A 22,785-nucleotide genomic window follows, 5' to 3' on the forward strand; every position below is an offset into this window, starting at 1 on the left:
TGATTCCTTTCTGTACTATGATTTAGTAAGGAAGCTTAGGCCCTGATATCTATCTGTCAGAATACGCTATCCGAACAAACTACTGTATATATGTGCCAGTCTCCCCAAATTCATTTTAGAAATTCAACAGTTTAGAGCCAAAATAAATAGAAAAAGATTGATATGCTAAATCAGAGATTAGATTGCCAACCCAGGTTCATCCTGGCCTAGGAAGAGCCTGTTGTCAGCTCAGAAGAAATTGCTATCCTGAAGCGGCTGCCTCTCAAAGCAGGCCTCAGATCAGATGCGCACAGAGCCACTTTGTTCGCTGTCCAAAACACTGTCACTGCGAGGGAAGGGAAACCAGATACGAAACCTTCATTGTTCATAGCTTTGTATTTTATTTTGATTCCCTGTTTTTCTTGTGTATTCTTAGGGACAAGGGGATCTACTGAGGAACGCCAAAAATGAAGCCATAGAAAATGTGAAGCAGATCCAGCTGGCTTGTTTATCATGTGGACTGGGCAAAAGTGGAAGTGGGAACTCGGATGCCAAGGCTAAGCGAGGTCCTGAGCCAATCGAAAAAAAAGAGACAAGCAGCGAGAATGCCAGGCTCTGAACAAAGCCAACGGTGTCATATATTTCAACAGTCCAAAATTATTTTTTTAACACGTTAATAAAATGAGAAAAAGAAAGATCCCACTAGCACCTTCTACAGGGCATCAGAAGTATTAAAATTCTCATAGTGCCAGTGTTTTACTGCTGTCATTTGCCTAAATTTAAACTCTCTGGTAGTGGCATTCTAATAATTTCCAGCTTTCTGTGGGTCTATTTGTTTGGGTAGATCCTTTAACATTTTCCCATGAATTACATTATTGCCCTTTTATACTTTGCTCTACCAGCTTTTGACAGTGTGGTTTTTCAAATCTGTAATATAGGTTTTACCAGCAAAACAAACAGAAGACAGAAAAAGAACTCCACCTTTTATTAGTATGAATTAATAATGGTTTCCTCAACATAGAAGAATAAATTATTAACTTTTTCATTAAATTAAGTTAATAAATTATTGAACACTTTCTCTTTTTAATGGAAGTCAGGATTTCTGACGTACATTCCATAGGCTTTTGCTAAATCACGATTTGAAATGCATTAATCTGATACCTATTAATGGAAGAAATTGGTCACTTTTTATTTCAGTAAGGTGGCAGGGGTTCAGCCTGAGCTCTACAAAATATGCTACAGCTCTGGACAAAATGATTCCAGGCTTTGGTTATGATTTGCAAGTTTATAGAATGGAACATAATATACAAAGATAATTTAGCAATGCTGAAATATTTCTCACTGCCATTAGCTGAACAAAGGTAATATAAACAATTCGTGTTTGTAAAAGATACGTTAATTTTGATTTTTCATTCATATATAGACAAATCTGCACAGGTCACAGGAACAAAGGTCCATCTCATGATTGATGCCAAAACATGCTCTTAATTTGCAGAGGTTCCTCCTCCAGCTTTCTATACCAGGTAGAGCATATGGGATGGCTGCCTATTGTGAGACATGAAGTGTGAATTACAAGACCTTTGCACATTTTCTAAGCAACCATCATGCAATTGTTGATCCTTTATACTTAGGTGTATGTAGTTTTTTCAACATTTGCCATGTTTCCTTGGTTACATTATTGTGAGAATACTTTCACATCTTTGTAATATATATCATGAGAGACAATGCTAAGATAGGCACGTGATAGTCTTCTTTTATCAACTCCAGCAGAAATTAATGCAACCAAACTGAACTGATTAACATGGGATAAACAGATTTAAACTGAGTAGGTGAATTGAAGCTGCCATTTGACTCCTAAATAAATACCACACAATCATATTTACCATGTTTCTAAGCAGAGCTCCATGTGCATTGATGTAGTTATACAATGTTTAACATTTATGTCACAAAGCTAAAAATAAGTCACATGGGTGATGCAGCATAGAGGAGTGAATTGCTAGCAGTGCTTCTAGTGAGTCAGGCACATGGTGACCCCCCCCCCCGTTGTTCCTTCCCGTTTGTCCAAATCTTACTTGTGTCACATCAGATTCATTATGTGTTTTACCACAGGTTTGATAGGTTGGAAATGTGAAGCAACACAGAGAGTAAGAGCTTAAAAAACTAAATGGCTATTATAAATTCTCAGCATGTTCCATAAAAGAAACATTTAAATGTTGAGAAGAAGAAATCTGGGTTCTGCTGTTGTTTTCTTTGCCAGTAAAGCTGGAAGACAAGTGAAAATGCCTCCATGTTACCATTCTTCACAGTGCCTGGCTCAAATACTTTAGCAATGGTTGTGTATTTCAGATTTCTCAAGGCTTCAATATATATATTTGCATTTCCTCAGTTAGAAGCAAGAGTTCTATGAATATAAGAAACTGTATTTATTTAAAGCAATTGCTTTTATTTTGAAAAGCTACCTTTTAATTAATTTGATTAGCAAATGTGCTGACTTTTCTCAATATAACAAAAAGCCAATTGTTAAAAGTTTGTCTAAAACTATTATATGCATTAAGTTATTTTTTTTCTGATTTCTTAACAACACTACAATATTCATGTTGCACAATTCTGAAAGAGTAAAGATTTGGGGGAGATGACCAATGTTTAAAATTGAGTTTATTTATTATTATTTTTATTTCAAAGACTTTATATAACCACCCATACTGTAACCACAACTCTGGCCAGTTTTCAAGACAATAAAAATTGTTTTAAAAAAACAGTAAAAGGTTACTGCCCACTTGTATAACATTCATTTAGAATTAAACCTTCACTATCACATGAAACAATATAGCAGTCAGGTCCTTGACTTAGAATCATTCATTTAACCACTGTTCAATCTTATCAATAAAGGAGAATATTTGTACTGATGATGTTACCTACTTTGGGTCATGGAATATCTGCAAGAAAACAACCAAGATCAGAAAGCACCAAGGACCCCTCATATTGAAAATTATGAGGGCATCGAAAAAAATTCTCACTTGCAGTTGTCACAGCCATCTCCATAGTGATGTGCTGACAACCACTATGTATTTATGCAGCATCCCGAGATTGCACAATTACCACGTGCAATCTTCCCAGCAAAGTCAATGGGGGAAGATGGATTCACTTAACAACTATGTGATTTGCTTAAGGATCTTAGGAAATAGGCCCTAAAATCAGGTATGACTTCTTTTACGGTCTGCATCACTTAGCAACAAATGTTCTGCCTCCAGTTGTGGTTGTATGTTGAGGACGGCCTGCATACAATAAAAACGTATCACTTTGCATAAACCATTTAATAGAAATTTTATGAATACGGTTATGTGTATGAGTATTGAATGGATTTCTCTACAGATTCAATTTAGGAGCTACGTCAACCGAATAACTAATTGACAACATTCGGCCATTCAGGATGTGCATGTAATCTCGCACTGAAGAAAGAAATGTACATATCTCCTTATCAGTTCCTATATTTTGCAAAACAGTTTGAAAGATGTTCATACGTCCTGGATTGGTTACCACCAGGCTTTAGAGCATGTGATTTTTTTTTTACTGTGTTTTGAACATTTTGCTGGGCAGTAATGTTCACTGCCAATAGGCCTTTTATGTTTCCATGAGAGGGTAAGAAAAAGTTAACACTATCTTCCGTTTGTGATTGATCTCCACCTGCATGCTCAATTATATTAATGCAGCTGAGTAGCAGCAAAAAAGAGACAATAACTATGCACTCTTTAGACAAGGCAAAAAAACTACAGTGAGCCCTTTGTCATTATGAAGTCAAGGGTGTGTTTCTGGGAGTTTATGTACATATACATTGGCTAATGAATAGGCACATTGCCCAAGCAAAGTTTTAAGTGCATATTCCAAAGATGGGGAAACAAGGACCTTGACTAGGAAAGATTCATAGTTCCCTCCAGAGTGTATATGGTGGTTGATGGCCATGCACATTAAAAGTGCAGTTTACTTTGCCCCTAACAAAACCTATCGAGTATATCAATTTTGGAAACTGCTGGGCATATGATTAATGGGGACAGAGGAGGCCCACTTTCTCAAAATGGCTGCCATTTTTCATTGTTGCTAGTTGTAAAACATGCACAAGGTTGACTCAGCCTTCCATCCTTCCGAGGTAGGTAAAATGAGGACCCAGATTGTTGGGGGCAGTTAAGCTGACTTTGTAAGAATGCCGCTTGCGGGTGTGTGTGTGTGAAAGCCCTAATAAGCAGGCATATACATAGAATGAAGGCTACTGCTAAGCTTGTAAGCCGCCCTGAGTCTTAGGAGAAGGGCGGGATATAAGTGGAATTAAAATAAAAATAAAATAAAAAAATAAAAATTTACTCCCACCAAAAACAATGCCAAATCCCAAAAACAAATTTAGGAACTTACTTCTCATTCTCTTCCTTTGATTGATGCAAACAGGAATCTTTATACCATTCTCAGTTTATCTCTTTATCTTGTACAGATGGCACATTTCTAAACAAAGCACTGAAATGCTACCACCCATTGATTTTATTTTAAAAAAATACCTTAGGGTTCCCAGGTTATCTTGCACATAAAAATAGGGCTAGAATTTGGTGCCTTAAGTCCTTAAGTGGATAAAAATAATCTCAGCAATAATAACTCAGCTGGGTACATGCAGTGGGAAATGCTTGTAGGCAAACTGGTGCTCATTTTGGAAATTCCAATATTACAATATGGGGGACCTTGATTGTTAATGATAACATAAAGAAAGCATCTCCTACTTTCAACATGTGCAAGAAGAACATTAGTAACTAAGCCAGATAACATCATATTTGCTGATCAGCACAGTTAATTTACTACATAGGTTCCTGAAAATCCAAAGCCTGGGGTAACTAGTGAATAATTCAGAAGGCTTCCGTCCTATTCAAGGACCTCTTGGTGACAATTTCTTGACTCCTGATGTATTTAAAGGATGCCCAATTGCCACTGGAACATTAATTTATAAGATTTATAGCTCTTTCATTGCATAATTCTTTTTTTTTTTAAAAAAAAGATAGCATTTTTCTTCAACTTCTGAATACAAATTACAGAACTATAAATCAGAGCCAACAGTTTTGATTTGTCCCATAGATATTATTAAGCAGAATCATGTTAAATCCATCGCTTTGCAAAATTGAAGGCAACATGTTCAAACTGTGTAAAATGCCCTGTATTTGTATAGGAATATTGGCTGGTAGCAAGCTTTGGGAATTCAATGAAAGATAATCGATTCACAGAATATAATGTTTGTAAGTGACCTGAGAAAACATCTAGCCCAATGTCTTGCCCAATGCAGGTGTCTACATACACTATCACTGACCGATGACCATCCAGCCTCTATTTAAAGACTTCTGTTGAAGGAAGTTATCTTCCTACATGCGCTCCCACAGAGAGGGCCTCCTCAGGGTGCCTCCGATCAAAGAATGCCGATTGGTGGCCCCCAGGGGGAGGGCGTTCTCTGTGGGCGCGCCAGACCTATGGAACCGCTTGCCGGTTGAGCTCCGGACGGCCCCCGACCTTCACTCCTTCCGGCGCGACTTAAAAACATATCTATTCGAGCAGTCTGACCTGGTCTGATGGGTTAGGGTTGGGGTTTTAATATGTTTTAATACTGTTTTAAACTGGGCTAAATATTTAATCGTTTTTTAAACTTTTGTATTGCGCTTTTTATATTTATTGCCCTGTACACCGCCCTGAGTCCTTCAGGAGAAGGGCGGTATAAAAATATAATAATAATAATTTACTGTTGAATAGCTTTTACTGAAAACTTATCTCTTTGTAACTGAAATCAACCATTTCTTCTGGAATAACTAAGAACAGGTCTACCTTATCTTCTGCATGACAACCCTTCAGCTACTGGAAAACAGCTATCATGTATCCTGCAGCCTCCAGGTGGGTTAAAAATATCCATCACCAACAACATTAATAATTTTTTCTTATAATTTTTTTTCTTTCCTGGCTCTTACCATTTTAAGTTGCTTTCCTTTGGACATGCTCTAGTTTGTTGGTGAATTCCTAAAGTTTAGTAGCCCAAACTGGGCATAATATTATTGGTATGAGCTGGCTAACAGATCTCTTGATCTTGAGGCTATATTTCTATTGATACAGACCAGGATTGTCTTTGGGCGTTTGGGGACTCATGTGATCCACCAAGACACCTACATCCTTTTCACGTCACTGTCTCCCAGTATGATTTCTTTTATCTTGCACTCATACCTTTGGTTTTTCCTATCCAAATGTATGCCTTTGCATTTGTCTCTGCCGAAATCCATCTTCCTCTACCTATTGTTTCAACTTGTAAAGATCATACTGAATCTAGATACCATCAGTAAGGTGTTTTTTTTTATCCAGCCTTTCTGGGTGTCATCTGAAATTCGATAATCATATTTTCTAATCCTTAGACAGATTAAAGAGCACAGGGTCTCTAATGGAGTCTGAAACACCTCAGTCACCACTTCATTTCAGCTTGATGTGGAGCTATTGAGATACATGGATACAATTGTTCAACCAGGTTTAAAGCCAAATAATGAGAGCAAAGCCCAACTCACAGTTTGGCATTTTCTCTACATGAATCTTATGGAAAACTTTGTCAAGAGCAATATCTGCTGAGGAGATGCTTTATATACAGTATGCTGATATATAAAAGAGATGTTTGAAGAAAAAGAAGATAGATTGCCTAGTAACTTCAACTGTTTTTGTAAAGCCTAAGTGTAGTTTTACGTTTGTTTTTTCCTTCTGTAAGGCTGACATAATGCTGAGGAAAACGGTACCATTAAAATACAGTTGCCAAATTTGTTGCTCAGACCTTAAAGCTGTATCGTGCATTTCCTTGTTTGCATTTTGAACCATTTCTTCTACCCAAATAACATAAGGCTCTTTGCAGTTTTATGGTCTTCAGCAAACAGTAGGATGTTATAACTGAAACGGAATTATAATTATCAAAAATATTTGCATGAAGCTATTTTGTGGTGTTTTAGTAGGTTTAGAATTAGGACCTTTATAAATTAACTTCCCCATTAGAATTTGGCTTTTACTGATGTCTTAGAAGCATTCCTTCATTTCTGACAACATGTTATTATTTTAAGCAATAAATACTGGTACCCAATAGGATTCTTTGGAAAAAAATAGAAACTACACTTTTTCAGTTCATTGTTAATAGACTGATGATAGATTCAACCTCTAAATCCGTTTTTAAAGTGGGACTCAGTTCAAAGTGAGCAGCCCAGCACTGAAGAAAAATGTGATACTGAGAAATTGTTTTGCAGTTCAGAAAGTAAAAAAGGAGTTAAAACAGCTACCACGAAAACCTTGTCAGAATTGAGGCAATTGCTCATTCCACAGTCTCCCATTTCCAGGCCTTGTCCTTGTTCACACAAGTGCAGTAGTACTTTTAAGCTCCCATGAGGAAAATTATATAGATAGTCCTTGCTTAGCAACTGCTTTGTTTAGCAAGCTGCAGTTACAACAGTGACGAAAAAAGTATTTTTGTGACCAACCCTTGAATTTGCGATCTTCTTGCATGAGTAACGCATAGGAAAGCTGAAGTAAGATCATAAGCACAGTTACGAGCGACCACCTTGCTTAACAACCAAGTTGCCCTTCCCAATTGTAGTCACTAAATGAGGACTACCTATATGTGAAAAAGGGAATAGTAGCAATAATCAGTCTAACTTGGCAAGTTTTAATTCTAATGAAATTTCATCAAGAGTGTACTGAATGTTTTTCTTGAAACTTTTTCTATCGCAAAGTGCAGATGAATTGCAATTCCAGTTAAATGACATTAAATTAGTATTCCCTATGTTGCTGTGTTGAACCCAATTCCAAAATTGCTTCCAAAGAACAGTCCCTGTGCAACAGAAGTGATAGAGATCCCACAGGAGGCTTTGAAGCAAAGGGTAGAAAGCCATTTAGTCTGGCCTGATCCTGTTCTGGGCAGAGGAATGAAATAGAAAACCCCTACCTATGGAAGCGTTTCTTGACTAGTTTGGGCTAAAGAATTCAGACAATTGTGGCCTTTGTGGCGGGGAGGTCCCAGGTGATGAAAGATGCTCTCTTCTACCACTTACCGGGTGCTTTCATGACTGCAGATACTTGTAAAATCACATTGAAACTGATGTGTTGCAGCTCAAGACAGCAACATAGGGAATACTATAGTATAAATTAGAAGGCATGGAGAAAAATCTATGTGGTTGCTAGGGGTTCAAAACTACTTGATTCTTCATCATCATCATCATCATCATCATCATCATCATCATCAAATAATGGACAAATAGGAACAACATCTACCATCCCAAATCAGATCACTGGAAAAATGTTGGTCCAGCATCTCTTGGTACTTATATCTATCAATTTCCTGCTCTTCTCTAACTATCTCTTTGGACCTGCCAGCTGCTGCTTCTTACCTGGACTCCACAAAAATTCTCCATCACTGCCTGGATGCAGCTCTAGCCTCAGATATAACACAATCTTGTTCAATGCCAACTGATGCTGTTCTTTGGAAGACAGGTTAGTCCAAGGGTGTCAAACTCAATTTCACGGAGGGCCGCATCAGCATTGCGGTTGCCCTCAGGGGGCTGGGTGGGTGTGGCCAGGGTGGGCGTGGCCTACTGGGTGGGCATGGCTAGAACGCCTATGGCCTACTGGGTGGGCGTGGCCAGCTCTACATTGTTGGCCTCAAGGGTGCCTATGGGGGCCTGGGCAGGAGGGGGACAGATCTGGGGGTCTCTGGCCGAAGGAGGGTCTCTGGGCCAGGGCCAAGGCAGTGGGGGCCATTCCCTCCCTGTTTCCAGGATGGCTTCACGGGCCGCGTGAAACCACTTCACGGGCCGGATCCGGCCCCCGGGCCTTGTGTTTGACATGTCTGGGTTAGTCGATATAGGAGATTAATACATCGGTACCATGTATTTTGTATTGAAAGTGATACATAACATGCTATGTAAAATTTATCTTCTAAATAACTTGGCTTAGGAGTATGCTTACAGTATGTGAGCTGGCAAAAAAAAAATGGGTTTCATTCCTATTCTTCCCTCCATCTACAAGTTGATTCACTTTGAGACGATACAGTATTTGCCTAATTGTGATGGAATTATTTCAAGTCTTTAACTAGAAAGATGTAATCGTGCGCATTCCATATGCTTCTTGGCTGGGTAATATAGGCAAGATACATTAAGCAGTTCACCATTGGGTGTTTGGCAAGAACATATTCACTAAATGTTTTATAGGTTTGTCTTGAAAATGTCTGGCAAAGGTTTCCACAGTTGTAAAGGCAAGGCTTTTCAGACAAGTACGATGACTGTTGAATCAAAGTGACTTTCTTTAGAGACAGATGTGAAAATGGCAAAGTTGTGACCTTAATAAGTCACAGAGAGAACAAAAAATGCAGAACAGAGAAATGAAATCAACTCAGAGGGCTTGTTCTGTACCAGCCTGCTACCGGCCCTGCAGAAAAGGCAGGGACAACCCCTTTACAAACGGCAAGAGGCTGGAATTAAGCCTGCCAAATTTATTAACATAAAACAGAGCAAAACAAGACACCAACCATGAAACAGGAGCTATGAAACAGGAACTATTCAAGTGGTTGCCTTCAGTAAACCAGCCCTCCCACGCATTCCCCTTTTATACAGTTCAGGGCGTGGCTTCTCTCTGCCTCCTTCCGAGGTGCCCCATTGCCTTCCTCTGTTTACTCCTGATTGACTGCCTCCTGCGTCGGGCGTCCTTGAACAGGGCCAGCTGTGGGTCATCTTCATCCACGCTGTCAGGCTCACACAGCTGGGTCTCCGTCGTGACCAGGTGGGAGGGGCCTGGCTGAGGGCTCTCATCAGCAAGCTCTCCAACCCCCTCAGCAAGCTCTTCAACACCCCCCTCCTCCTCTGAGTCGTCCGACCCAACTGCTGAACCCACAGGCTGACCCTGAATCACAACAGGGCTAAGAAGGGGAAAGGCAGAACCCCAGAGATATGTTGGTCACGTTTTCTCTGTTATATTGAATTCAATAGCATCACTTCACTAAAATCATTCCTATAATTACTTATAGTTAAGTCTTTCCATAACCTTTACTATTAGTAGGAAAAAAAATAGTTCAGTTTATTTCTTGCTTAAGAAAGGTAGAAGCTTTGAAATAACTATCTCTTCTCACTTTCCATAGGATATTTATAAAGGAAATTTTATGCCCTTTCTGAGATATTTTTTTTACCTCCAGTTTCATCTCTGGACAACCTTTGTCCCTGAAAGACGTGGCTTTTAACAAAGATCTCTGTATTATGAGTCAATGAGAACATATGAGGAACATAAGGGGAAGAAGACACAACAGCAACTGTTTATAGTGGTCCCAATCCTGGGCTTTTAGCAGCAGCATCAACAGCATCCTAAGGAAAGAGTGATTTGTCAGAAGAAGGTTTTTGTCCATCAACAGAATGGAGAGGGGGGAAAAAACCTCTTGTTGCTGTGAAAATCCCTGGAAATGAATGCCAGTGGAAGTGTTGACATTTTCAGGTGCTCATAGCGCTTATATGGTATTTGAAGCTAGGCATTCTCATTAAACTGAACCCAAGCAGAAAATAATGGTAGTTATCCCTTGTCCTGCAAGATAGAGTCTGTCCTTTAGGGAAGTGAAATGTGCCTGCCATCTAGTGGCATATATCACCAAGATCAGCCTATCCAGCTTTTCTCTTAATATCCAAACTCCAGATCCCCATAGAGCAGGGGTGTCAAACTGCAGGCTTATGGGCTGGTTGCATCATATGGATGCCGTGCCCACCCCACCTCCAGCAATGCAAAAAAAGTTGCGATACGTAGTGAGTGTGACACCTGTGCCATAGAGCAAAGGTACTTGCAGAACAACAAAGAGAAGATCTCCCCCGACATCACATTCTCAGTGAATCTCAGACAGCAAATTTAAAGGTTGTTTTTTTTTTGGAAGAAAAAACATATTTTAGGTAAACCTAGAAACTATTCCATCAACGTGTTTTCCCTCCACCACATCTTATATCATCTGATATTCACTCTTGATAAAAATTTCCAATAAATAGCAAACTGGGAAAGTCAGTGAAATGTTTTTAGGAACCCTTGATGAAGCAAACCAAATGCAGAGTGGATTAATTTGAACCTCAGTGAGGTGACACGGGTCACTGTAGCTCAAGGTTTAAATTTCTGCTTGTGGACTCCTGCACAGAGATAAGGATGGGCCAAAGGGGAGGGAAAGTACTTGCCTCATGTTTTATCACCCTTATGATGCAGGTACATGAAGTGTGCACATTTGCACGATATCTTCATGAACCATGTCATATCCTTTTGCTGTCATGATGGCTTCTACTGGATGCCTATGTTCTTCCTTATCTTTGAAACTCCAGAGTAGATTAGGCCAACCCAAAGGCTGTGGTCACACATCGCACACATCCAGGAGTAAGCAATATAGTGGTCTCCCAAAACTTCAGCAAACTCCTACAATTCCTTTCAATGAATCACAGCATAGTTTACAAAATGTAATATGAGTGAAGGAGGCAGTTTCAGCATGGGATGAGGTGAGCGATGGGGGACAGAGGGCAGAAGGACAGTAGCAGCAAGACAAAAAAAAAAAGATAAGATCCCAGCAAGCTAAAAAAAAATCCTTTTGATTTCAACCTTTTTTAATCTAAAAAAATTGCTCAGTTCATAGTAGTCATTCTGGGCAGTTCTAGTTTCCTAAGATTACAATTCAAAGTTTTCTGATTCTAGATCAGGGGTGTCAAACTGCCGGCCCGTAGGCCAGATGCATCATAGCGAAACCGTGCCCACCCCATTGCCGGCAATGGCAAAAAAGTCACGATACGTCATGACACGTCACGTGACGTTGCGAGTTTGACACCCCTGCTGTAGATAATGCTCCATGGCTTTGAACTCTTTCTTTTGAATGCAGAATTTAAGGACTCGTACTCATGTCCTGTTAATCACACATAGAGTAGGCCACTTGTCAGCTCTTTGAGAGAGGTGGGTCAAGAAACAACTGCAGCAGGGATTCCAGCGATGCTTTTTCTTGTACTAGGCTAGAATGACAGTACCTTGAAAAAGTGTCAGAGTTTTCTATTTTTTTCTGCTCCATCTTATACCAAACAAAAATGAGGTGGATTTATTTTGAATTTATTGTCCTTTCGTCTTTCTCAGGATTGAGTAATCTTTTTTGCAAATTCCTTTAAAAGGCCAGGTTTACCTTTTTTCACACTTACTAACTCTTCAGGCTTGCATGGGCATTAGCCCTTCTCCAGAGTAGGCTAGGCCAATTCAAGGGGTGAGGTTACACATCACATTAATCCAGGGGTAAGCATAGTGTCCTTCCAAAACTTTGGCTGGTTCCTGGACAGTTTTTCAGGGTCGTTCCTGCTTCTGCCAGCAAGAAAGGGTGGTTCTTTCAAGTTCTCCTTCCCGCCTGCTGGATGCATGGAGCTGGTCTAAGGAAGAAGATGGCTGGTAGGGAGAGAGCTATCTTTTTTTCCCACTTCTGGAGGGGGGATAAAAACGTGGAGAAACTGATCCATAGGAGTCAAAGTACTGGCAGGGAGGCTGACCAGAAGAAAGGAAAATAAATTTGATTTTTAAGGTTATAATTAAGGTGATGGTTCTAAATTTTTTTTCCCCATTTATGTTTAAGCCACAGACATCAGTGGAACATAATGGCTCTCCCTTAACAGGGATTTGTGCTTTGTCTGCAATTCTATCATTCAAGGGATTGTTTAACTCTTGTAATCATAACACTTGTTCAGTTCTGTTCAGGGTATTTAATAATTAATATTAGGGAGGTGTCTCACCCCAGATTAAACTACTACTCCATGCTGTTCAATAAGTTGTAAATCTAATTGATGGCAGCTCCCCAGGATCTCAAACAGAGGGTGGTTTTTCCCGCCATCTTCTACTGGATTTTTTTTAAGACTAAAAAAATATATTAAACAATAGGTTCTCTCACATATTTTTTAAAATGAAACTAATCTATGTTGAGTTCCCAAAGCTCCGCTCCCAGGGAGGCCTTGCAGATATTCCTTACTCCTGTTGACTCAAGAGAGAGCCTTGCTGTTTCAACACCAACTGTGCTCACTTGTCACACGCCATCCATTTCCTTTCCTACCAGGACAGATACAAATTAAATTATTGCTAGAGTTGAACAGCCAGATACTTAAATTACAAATAATTAGATTATAATGTATAGTGTAAGGAGGGTATTAGATTTGGAGACACTTCTGTTCTTGCCGGCTGAGTAAATGCTGAACTGCATAAAAAGTGAATTGATAAACCAGTGTTAACTTAGAATGTACTTTGCATCTAATAATTTTGCTCTCAGTGGTTGGGCTGTTTTGCAATTTAGGTGGGAAATGGGAACAGACATCGGAGTAAACAATGTGCTGATATGGAGTCAGTGCTCTGCTGATGAGCCAGATGTATGCATGAGACAAACTGCTTTACAGGTAGTCCTCAACTTACAACAGTTTATTTAGTGACCACTCAAAGTCACAGTGACACTGAAAAAAGTGACTTATAACTATTTATCACACTTATGACCAATGCTTTTTTTGTAAAAAAAAAAAAAAAGTGCCAGAACTCACACATGTCATACAACCGGCCTTGCCTACCCTACAAGGTTCCATCCAAAAAAGGTGTCAGAACTCCGTTCTGGGTGTTCTATGACAAAAAAACCCCTGCTTGTGACCATGGCAGCATCCCCGTGGTCACATGGTCAACATTCAGACTCTTGGCAACTGGTTCACATTCATGATGGTCGCAGTGTCCCAGGATCATGTGATCCCCATTGGTCACCTTCTGACAAGCAAAGTCAGTGGGGAAGCCAGATTCATTTAACAACTGCATTACTAACTAACAAGTGCAGTGATTCACTTAGCCACCTTGAAAAGGGAGCACAATTCACTTAACAAATGTATTGCTTAGCAACAGAAATGTTAGGCTCATTTGTGGTGGTAAGTCGAGGACAGCCTGTATTTCAGAAAAAAATCTGCTCTTGTCTTCCTAGTGGGGCTGACATTTTCCCAGTGTAATGTATTGGGCTTTGTTTTACTAAGTGTATCAGTGGGTTTGATTGCTGGAAGGTTGCTTAAGCAGGGAGCTGGTTAACGGCTCCCAGCTCCTCAGACAACCCGTCTCCAGCGCCGCCATTGGCTGCTTCTAGGGTAGCAATAGGTTGCTTTAAACCTATTGACTGCCACCTAGAGGCCAGGGTATAAATAGCTGCATTCGCAGCCCTGTTCCCCGGTTCAGTTCCTGCAAGCAATAAAAGAATGTTTCTGACTGAACTCACTCGCCTCCTCTCTACACTCAAGCAAAAAACCCAGTACACAGCACCCAGCATCATCTGAAACAAAGGTGTGGAGGATAAAGGGGACTGAGAACCACTTTCTTCTAACACAGGACCCAGACCCATAAATGGAGGGTCCTTCTGCAGCCACTCTAGACTGAATTCCTGAGCTCTGGGTTCCCCTGCTGCTGTGTCTGTGTTTGGACGCTGAGCCAACTCAGGGACCTAGCAAGGTCAGCCCCGAGGCGTTCTTGACAGGGGATCCCCTGGGAATTGCAATGTGGTTAGTAGATTAGGAAGTTACAAAAACATCCTGAAAGAGTCACAACCATTACTTCCTTATAGTTGTGGGAAAAAATGTACGGGAATAAATGCAGCAGTCAAACTGAATGTGTCTTTGGAGGCAAAAATTCAGTTGAAACATATCTGAAATTATAATGTTGCAGCAAGGAAACACTGGTAGTTCAATGTAGTAAAAATAAACAACAAAAACAGAAAGAATACAGAAAACAATTAAAATAAAGAAAACATAGTTATACCTTCCCTTCTTGACTCTATCAAGTTATTTTAAATACTCTGCCCTGATTCCCCACCATCTTCATGCTTTTTTAGTCCCTGGATCTCAACATCATTAGTTCAACCTTTTCTTCTTTCAAAAAAAAAAAAAAGAAGAAGAAGAAAGTCTATACAAGAGGCTTCCAAAAAGATTTTGTCATTTTTTTTTTCTCTTAGTTGGTCAGCTTCACCATTTCTGCAAGTTCAATTAATTTTATAAACCAGTCTTCCATTGTAGATATTTCACTGCTTCTCCAGTTATTTGCATACAATAATCTTGCTGCAATTACCATATGCAATGTTGCTTTCCCATATTAATTTTCTGTTTTTTTGGTCCATAAAACCTAATAGGTATAATTCTGGTTTTATAATAGCAGTATGAAATATCTTTTGCATCATTGTATGAACAGATGGGTTGCCTTTTAATATTGTCTTGCTTAAGGAAGAGGAACAATTCACATATTAGGCCCCGGAGCAAGAATGGAACCTGTTGCCTTCTAAAGGAGCTAAACTGCAGTTCCCAAATGGCCTGGGATTTTGGGTAGTGCAGTTCAGCAATATGTGAAATACCATAGCCCCTCTGCTCTCCCCTCGTATGAAGAAGAAACATATTAAGATAATAAGCTCTTAGTGTGCTGAAATCTTTGTTCAGAATTAATTTAGGATATTTTTTGCTGCACATCTAAATCATTTGTGGTTATTATTCAACATGGCACTAGGCAACATGTTTAGAGGGTGATTATCTAATACCCTGAGAATACAAACACCTGATAAGACAGTTCTCTCAGTACCATTTTACTACACTGATACAACATAATCTGTGCCTATTATACAGTGGATAGATGTGTTTCAGCATTGACAGCTTAATATGGCAACACAAGATTCTTAGATGAGCGACACATTTGAGTTCTAGAATTCCTCCTAATTTGTGTATGTGGGCTGTTTACATACAGTTACAACCCTCCTACCAAGTGACAAAAAAACAGACATATGACCTATATCAAAACATTCACCAGTGTATTTGTCTTCTGGTTTGATTTAATACAGGTAGTTCTCCACTCATGAGCACAACTGAGCCCCAAATTTTTGTTGTTAAGTGAGACACTTGTTAAGTGAATTTTACCATCTTACTTGCCACATTTGTTAAATGAATCACCACAATTGTTAAGTTAGTACCACTGTTGCTAAGTGGATCTGGCTTCCTCATTGACTTTGCTTGTCAGAAGGTGGCAAAAGTTGATCACATGACCCTGGGACACTGCAACCGTCATAACTGAGTCAGTTGCCAAGCATCTGAATTTTGTCATGGGGATACTGCAACGATTGTAAGTGTGAAAAACAGTCATAAGTTGCTTTTTTCAGTGTCTTTGTAACTTCGTATGGTCACTAAACAAACTGTTGTAAGTAGAGGACTACCTGTATTAAGGTTATTTTTGTAGGGATGATTGTTACTAGTTACCAGGACTACATAAGTCCCATAGTACATTTTATTCAAGCTATCCCTACACAAATAGCTCTACAGGCCACGACAATATTAATGCCATTATCCATCCAAGCTGGGAGGTCAACCTCAATTTCTTATTTGGCAGCTGCTTATGTCTGCCTCTTCATGGATTACTGCCTTGTCGTGGCGAAGGGGCTTGCGTAATTCAATGAAGCTATGAGCTATGCCGTGCAGGGCCACCCAAGACGGACAGGTCATAGCCGAGAGTTCTGACAAAACGTGATCCACTGGAGAAGGAAATGGCAACCCACTCCAGTATCTTTGCCATGAAAACCCTATGGACAGTACCAAAAGGCAAAATGATATGACGCTGGAAGATGAGCCCCTCAGGTCGGAAGGCGTCCAATATGCTACTGGGGAAGAGCAGAGGGCTAGTACTAGTAGCGCCAGAAAGAATGAAGCGACTGGGCCAAAGCCGAAAGGACGCTCAGCTGTGGATGTGTCTGGTGGTGAAAGGAAAGTCCGATGCTGTAAAGATTTTTTCTCCATAGGAACCTGGAATGTAAGATCCATGAATCAAGGAAAGCTGGACGTGGTCAAACAAGAGATGACAAGACTGAACATCGACATCTTAGGTATCAGCGAAGTAAAATGGACAGGAATGGGTGAATTTAATTCAGATGACCATCAGGTATACTACTGCGGGCAAGAATCCCTCAGAAGAAATGGAGTAGCCTTCATAGTCAATAAAAGAGTAGGAAAAGCAATACTGGGATACAATCCTCAAAATGACAGAATGATCTCAGTTCGAATCCAAGGCAAACCATTCAATATCACAGTAGTCCAAGTCTATGCCCCAACCACCAGTGCTGAAGAGGATGAAATTGACCGGTTCTATGAAGCCCTACAGCACCTTATAGAACTAACACCAAAAAATGATGTCCTTATCATCATGGGGGATTGGAATGCTAAAGTAGGAAGCCAAAAGATAACCGGAATAACAGGCAAGTTTGGCCTTGGAGTACAAAATGAAGCAGGGCACAGGCTGATAGAATTTTGTCAAGAGAATACGATGGTCATAGCAAACACTCTTTTCCAACAACCCAAGAGACGGCTCTACACATGGACATCACCAGACGGTCATCACAGAAATCAGATTGACTATATGCTCTGCAGCCAAAGATGGAGAAGCTCTATACAGTCAGTAAAAACAAGACCAGGAGCTGACTGTGGCTCAAACCATGAGCTTCTCCTTGCAAAGTTTAAGCTTAAACTGAAGAAAGTAGGGAAAAGCACTAGGCCACTCAGGTATGAATTAAATCATATCCCTGTTGAATATACAGTAGAGGTGACAAATAGATTTAAGGAATTAGATCTGATAGACAGAGTGCCTGAAGAACTATGGACAGAGGTTCGCGACATTGTACAACAGGTAGCAACCAAAACCATCCCAAAGAAAAAGAAATGCAAGAAAGCAAAATGGCTGTCTGAGGAAGCTTTGCAAATAGCTAAGGAAAGGAGGGAAGCGAAAGGCAAGGGAGAAAAACATAGATACGCCCAATTGAATGCAGAATTCCAGAGAATAGCTAGAAGAGATAAGAATGCCTTCTTAAATGAACAGTGCAAAGAAATAGAAGAAAACAATAGAATAGGGAGGACCAGAGATCTTTTCAAGAAAATTGGAGAGATGAAGGGAACGTTTAATGCAAAAATGGGCATGATAAAGGACCAAAATGGCAGGGACCTAACAGAGGCAGAAGAGATTAAGAAGAGGTGGCAAAATTACACAGAAGAACTATACAAGAATGAGCTTAATGTCCCTGATAATCACAATGAGGTGGTCACTGACCTCGAGCCAGACATCCTAGAATGTGAAGTGAAGTGGGCCTTAGAAAAGCTGAGCAACAACAAAGCTAGTGGAGGTGACAGTATTCCAGCTGAGCTATTCAAAATCTTAAAAGACAGTGCAGTAAAAGTGCTACACTCAATTTGCCAGCAAATTTGGAAAACTCAACAGTGGCCACAGGATTGGAAAAGATCAGTTTACATTCCAATTCCAAAGAAAGGCAGTGCCAAAGAATGTTCAAACTATCGCACCATTGCACTCATTTCTCATGCTAGTAAAGTCATGCTTAAAATCCTACAAGCTAGACTTCAGCAGTATGTGGATCGAGAACTACCAGAAGTACAGGCAGGATTTCGAAGAGGCAGAGGAACTAGAGATCAAATTGCCAACATACGCTGGATCATGGAGAAAGCTAGGGAGTTCCAGAAAAACATCTACTTCTGCTTCATTGACTATGCTAAAGCCTTTGATTGTGTGGATCATAACAAACTGTGGCAATTTCTTAAAGAGATGGGAGTACCAGACCATCTTATTTGTCTCTTGAGAAACCTATATGCGGGTCAAGAAGCAACAGTGAGAACTGGACATGGAACCACTGATTGGTTCAAAATTGGGAAAGGAGTCCGGCAAGGCTGTATACTGTCGCCCTGCCTATTTAACTTATATGCAGAGCACATCATGAGAAAGGCAGGGCTAGATGAATCAAAAGTTGGAATTAAGATTGCCGGAAGAAATATCAACAACCTAAGATACGCAGATGATACCACTCTAATGGCAGAAAGTGAAGAAGAACTAAAGAGCCTCTTGTTGCGGGTGAAGAAGGAGAGTGCAAAACTTGGGTTGAAACTTAACATTAAGAAAACCAAGATCATGGCATCTGGCCCTCTCAATTCCTGGCAAATAGATGGGGAAGAAATGGAGGTAGTGACAGATTTTATTTTCCTGGGCTCCAAGATCACTGCAGATGGGGACTGTAGCCAAGAAATTAAAAGACGCTTGCTCCTTGGGAGGAAAGCCATGGCAAATCTAGACAGCACACTAAAAAGCAGAGACATCACCCTGTCAACAAAAGTGCGTATAGTCAAGGCTATGGTCTTCCCAGTTGCAATGTATGGCAGTGAAAGTTGGACCATAAGAAAGGCTGAGCGCCAAAGAATTGAGGCCTTTGAACTCTGGTGCTGGAGAAGACTCCTGCGAGTCCCTTGGACTGCAAGGCGATCAAACCGGTCAGTCCTAGAGGAGATCAATCCTGACTGCTCTTTAGAAGGCCAGATCCTGAAGCTAAAACTCAAATACTTCGGCCACCTAATGAGAAGGAAGGACTCACTGGAGAAGAGCCTAATGCTGGGAAAGATTGAGGGCAAGAGAAGAAGGGGACGACAGAGAATGAGGTGGCTGGATGGAGTCACTGAAGCAGTAGGCGTGAGCTTAAATGGACTCCAGAAGATGGTAGACGACAGAAAGGCCTGGAGGAATGTTGTCCATAGGATCGCGATGGGTCGGACACGACTTCGCAGCTAACAACAATATGTCTGCCTCATAGTGTCAAAAATCTTCTAGAGAACAATGCTGCCAAGCCTTGTAGGAGAGTTTTGTATAATTATGTTTAAATCTTTCAGTAGGAATCCCTAGCATGCTGGGATGTAAGAAAAATTAATTTGGCCTGCATTTTAATAGGATCTCATCTAATTTACACTTCCCAAACCTATCAGTGAAGTGGAATGCAGCTATTCCCTTGTTTCCACAGTTCGCCGAAGCCACCTACTAAATGAGAAAAATAACACCACCCTTAGAAATGCTTATCTTAGGGAAAGTCACAATAATTATTTTGTAGCACCCACACACAAACAGGAATATAGATATCAAAATCTGAATCTGTAGCATTGACTTCAGATTGTAGTGTTCACATATGAATGTCCATTTTACACACCTTGGGTTGACCCGCCATATAACACAATGTGCATAACTGAACTGAAATCTAGCAACATGCATATGTAAAATGGCTTAGAATTAGACTTTTTGAAATTTGATGATGTGAGCTGCCTACACCTAAATTATGAGGTTCCCCAGTGGGAGAACAGCACAGTGGAGGTGGTTGATCAAGTAACAACAGATCCCACCTCCCCATCTCTGCCACCGCCTTTCCAACGTGTCCTTAGATTTTTAACATTTTATTTATGTTTTAATTGCATATGTATAGACATATTTTTATGACTAAGCTTCCCAGTTACCTATGGTAAGATGGGTGGCCAATACATTTTATAAATACTACTACTACTACTACTACTACTACTACTACTACTACTACTACTAATAATAATAATAATAATAATAATAATAATAATAATAATAATAATAATAATAATAATAATAATAATAATAATAATAATAATAATAATAATAATAATAGAGAGAAGCAACCTAGAACTAAGGAGAAACTTCCTGACAGTTAGAACAATTAACCAGTGGAACAACCTGCCTCCAGAAGCGGTGAATGCTCCAACACTGGAAGTTTTTAAGAAGAGACTGGACAGCCATTTGTCCAAAATGGTATAAGGTTTCCTGCCTGAGCAGGGGGTTGGACTAGATGACCTCCAAGGTCCCTTCCATCATCATCATCATCATCATCATCATCATCATCATCATCATCATCATCATTATTATTATTATTATTATTATTATTATTATTATTATTATTATTATTATTATTATTATTAATTGCACAGTCAGCCAGATGTTCAGACTGGATTTGGCATTTTTGTCCACCTATCGAGTCCTTACCAAGGACCTGGGATAGGCAGATATAGATGTTTGCTGGTATTACAGATATTGTCACAGGATGGACAATATATGGATAGACGATACCAGTTCCTAGTAAGGCCGCCTTTTGCAATTGACTAATGGCGAATTTGTCAATGCCAATGGTATTCAAGTGGTGCTCCAGTTGTTTTGGGATTGCACTCAAGGCGCCTATTACTATTGGTACTACCCTTGCTTGCCTTTGCCGCAGTCTTTCTATTTCTATTTGTAGGTCTTTGTATTTTGTTATCTTCTCCAGTTCTTTCTCATCTATTCTGCTGTTTCCAGGCACTGCCACATCCACTATCCAGACTTTTTTGTGTTTCTTATTGACAATTGTTAAGTCTGGGGTGTTATGTTGCAGGTCCTTGTCTGTTTGAATTCTAAAGTCCCAGAGCAGTTTAAGTTTATCATTTTCTATGACTTTCTCTATTTTATGACCCCACCAGTTCTTGCTTACAGGTAAATGATATTTCTTGCAGATCTTCCAATGCACCATTGTTGCTACTTTGTCATGCCGCTGCTTGTAGTCAGTCTGTGCGATCTTCTTGCAGCAGCTTACCAGGTGGTCCACTGTTTCCTCAGCTTCTTTGCATAGGCAGCACTTACTGTTTGTTGCTGTCTTCTCAATTTTGACTTTGTGTGCATTTGTCCTTAAGGCTTGGTCTTGTGCAGCCAGAATTAGTCCCTCAGTCTCTTCCTTCAACTTTCCTGCTCTTAGCCATTGGCAGGTCTTGTTATTATCTGCTTTCCCAGCTATTTTTTTTTAATGTACTGGCCATGGAGTGCTTTGTCTTCCCATGCCTCTATTCTGTTCTTCATTTGGTCTTTCTTGTAGGCCAGTTTGGTCTCTCCAGTAGTCAGTAAGCCTTCCTGATATACTAATTTCAGTGCTTCTTCATCATTGTCCTTCAGATATTCTTCCAAAGCCATTTTTTCTTCTTCAACCATCTGATGTACTTGCAGCATTCCACGTCCACCTATTTGCCTTGGTAGATAGAGACTGTCAATGTCACTGCGTGGATGAAGGGCATGATTCATTGTCATTATTTTTCTGGTCTTCCTATCCATTGCTTTTAGTTCTGCTTGAGTCCAGTCCACTATTCCAGCTGTGTATCTAATGACTGTAATTGCCCAGGTGTTGATTGCCTTCACGATATTTCCTCCATTGAGTTTGGATTTTAAGATCTTCACTCTCTTGATGGATTCACTTCTAATCTTTTTCTTAACTTCAGTGTGCTTGATGTTGTCAGCTTGAAGGATACCCAAGTATTTGTAGTAAACTTCCTCATCCAGACTCTTAAAGTTATTTTCGTGGGGTATTTTTATTCCTTCAGTTTTCACTATTTTTCCTTGTTTGAGAGTAAGTGTGGCACATTTGTCCAAGCCAAACTCCATTGCAATATCTTGGCTATATGTACAGACAGCGTTCAGCAGCGATTCTATTTCAGATGATGTTTTTCCATACAGCTTCAGATCATCCATGTAAAGGAGGTGGGATAGTCTGGCAGATGTTTTTGATGTTTGATAGCCATGTCCTGAGTTTTTCAGTATTGTTGACAGAGGAAACAGTGCAATAACAAATATTTCAAGGAATATCTCCTTGAAATATTCCTCTCTTGATATTAACATTTATTGTAATAATAAATAATTGGGAAAGCATACTGCACAAATTTAAAATCATGATTGCCTTCATTGTTTTGGGGCCATATTTCAAAAGTGATTCCACGCAACATAAATTAGTTCTGGGCCAAATCTGCATGAGAAATGATATGGTGTCTTGAACCATTTCATCCATGGACAGGGGCTTAACTGACCTTTGCCCTGCCTGTTTTTCCCCTCCTTGGCCTCAGTAAGGGAGAGGGGAGAGGT

The 22,785-nt window shown here is 40.0% G+C and overlaps 1 protein-coding gene across 1 annotated transcript in view; it reads left to right on the forward strand.

The window, feature by feature from the left end:
• PLCL1 (phospholipase C like 1 (inactive)) overlaps positions 1–2,925 on the forward strand; it is a gene marked incomplete at its 5' end in the record, with an annotated part of 213,301 nt that extends 210,376 nt beyond the window's left edge. Inside the window, one exon of the mRNA XM_081329954.1 lies at positions 416–2,925. Coding sequence (XP_081186080.1) covers positions 416–598 — 183 coding nt within the window. The 3' untranslated portion in view covers positions 599–2,925. The remainder of the gene's footprint in view (positions 1–415) is intronic.
• Positions 2,926–22,785: the final 19,860 nt, after the last annotated feature.

Source organism: Vipera berus (assembly GCF_964194415.1).
Source record: "Vipera berus genome assembly, chromosome: 1".
NCBI classification, from domain to species: Eukaryota; Metazoa; Chordata; class Lepidosauria; order Squamata; family Viperidae; genus Vipera; species Vipera berus.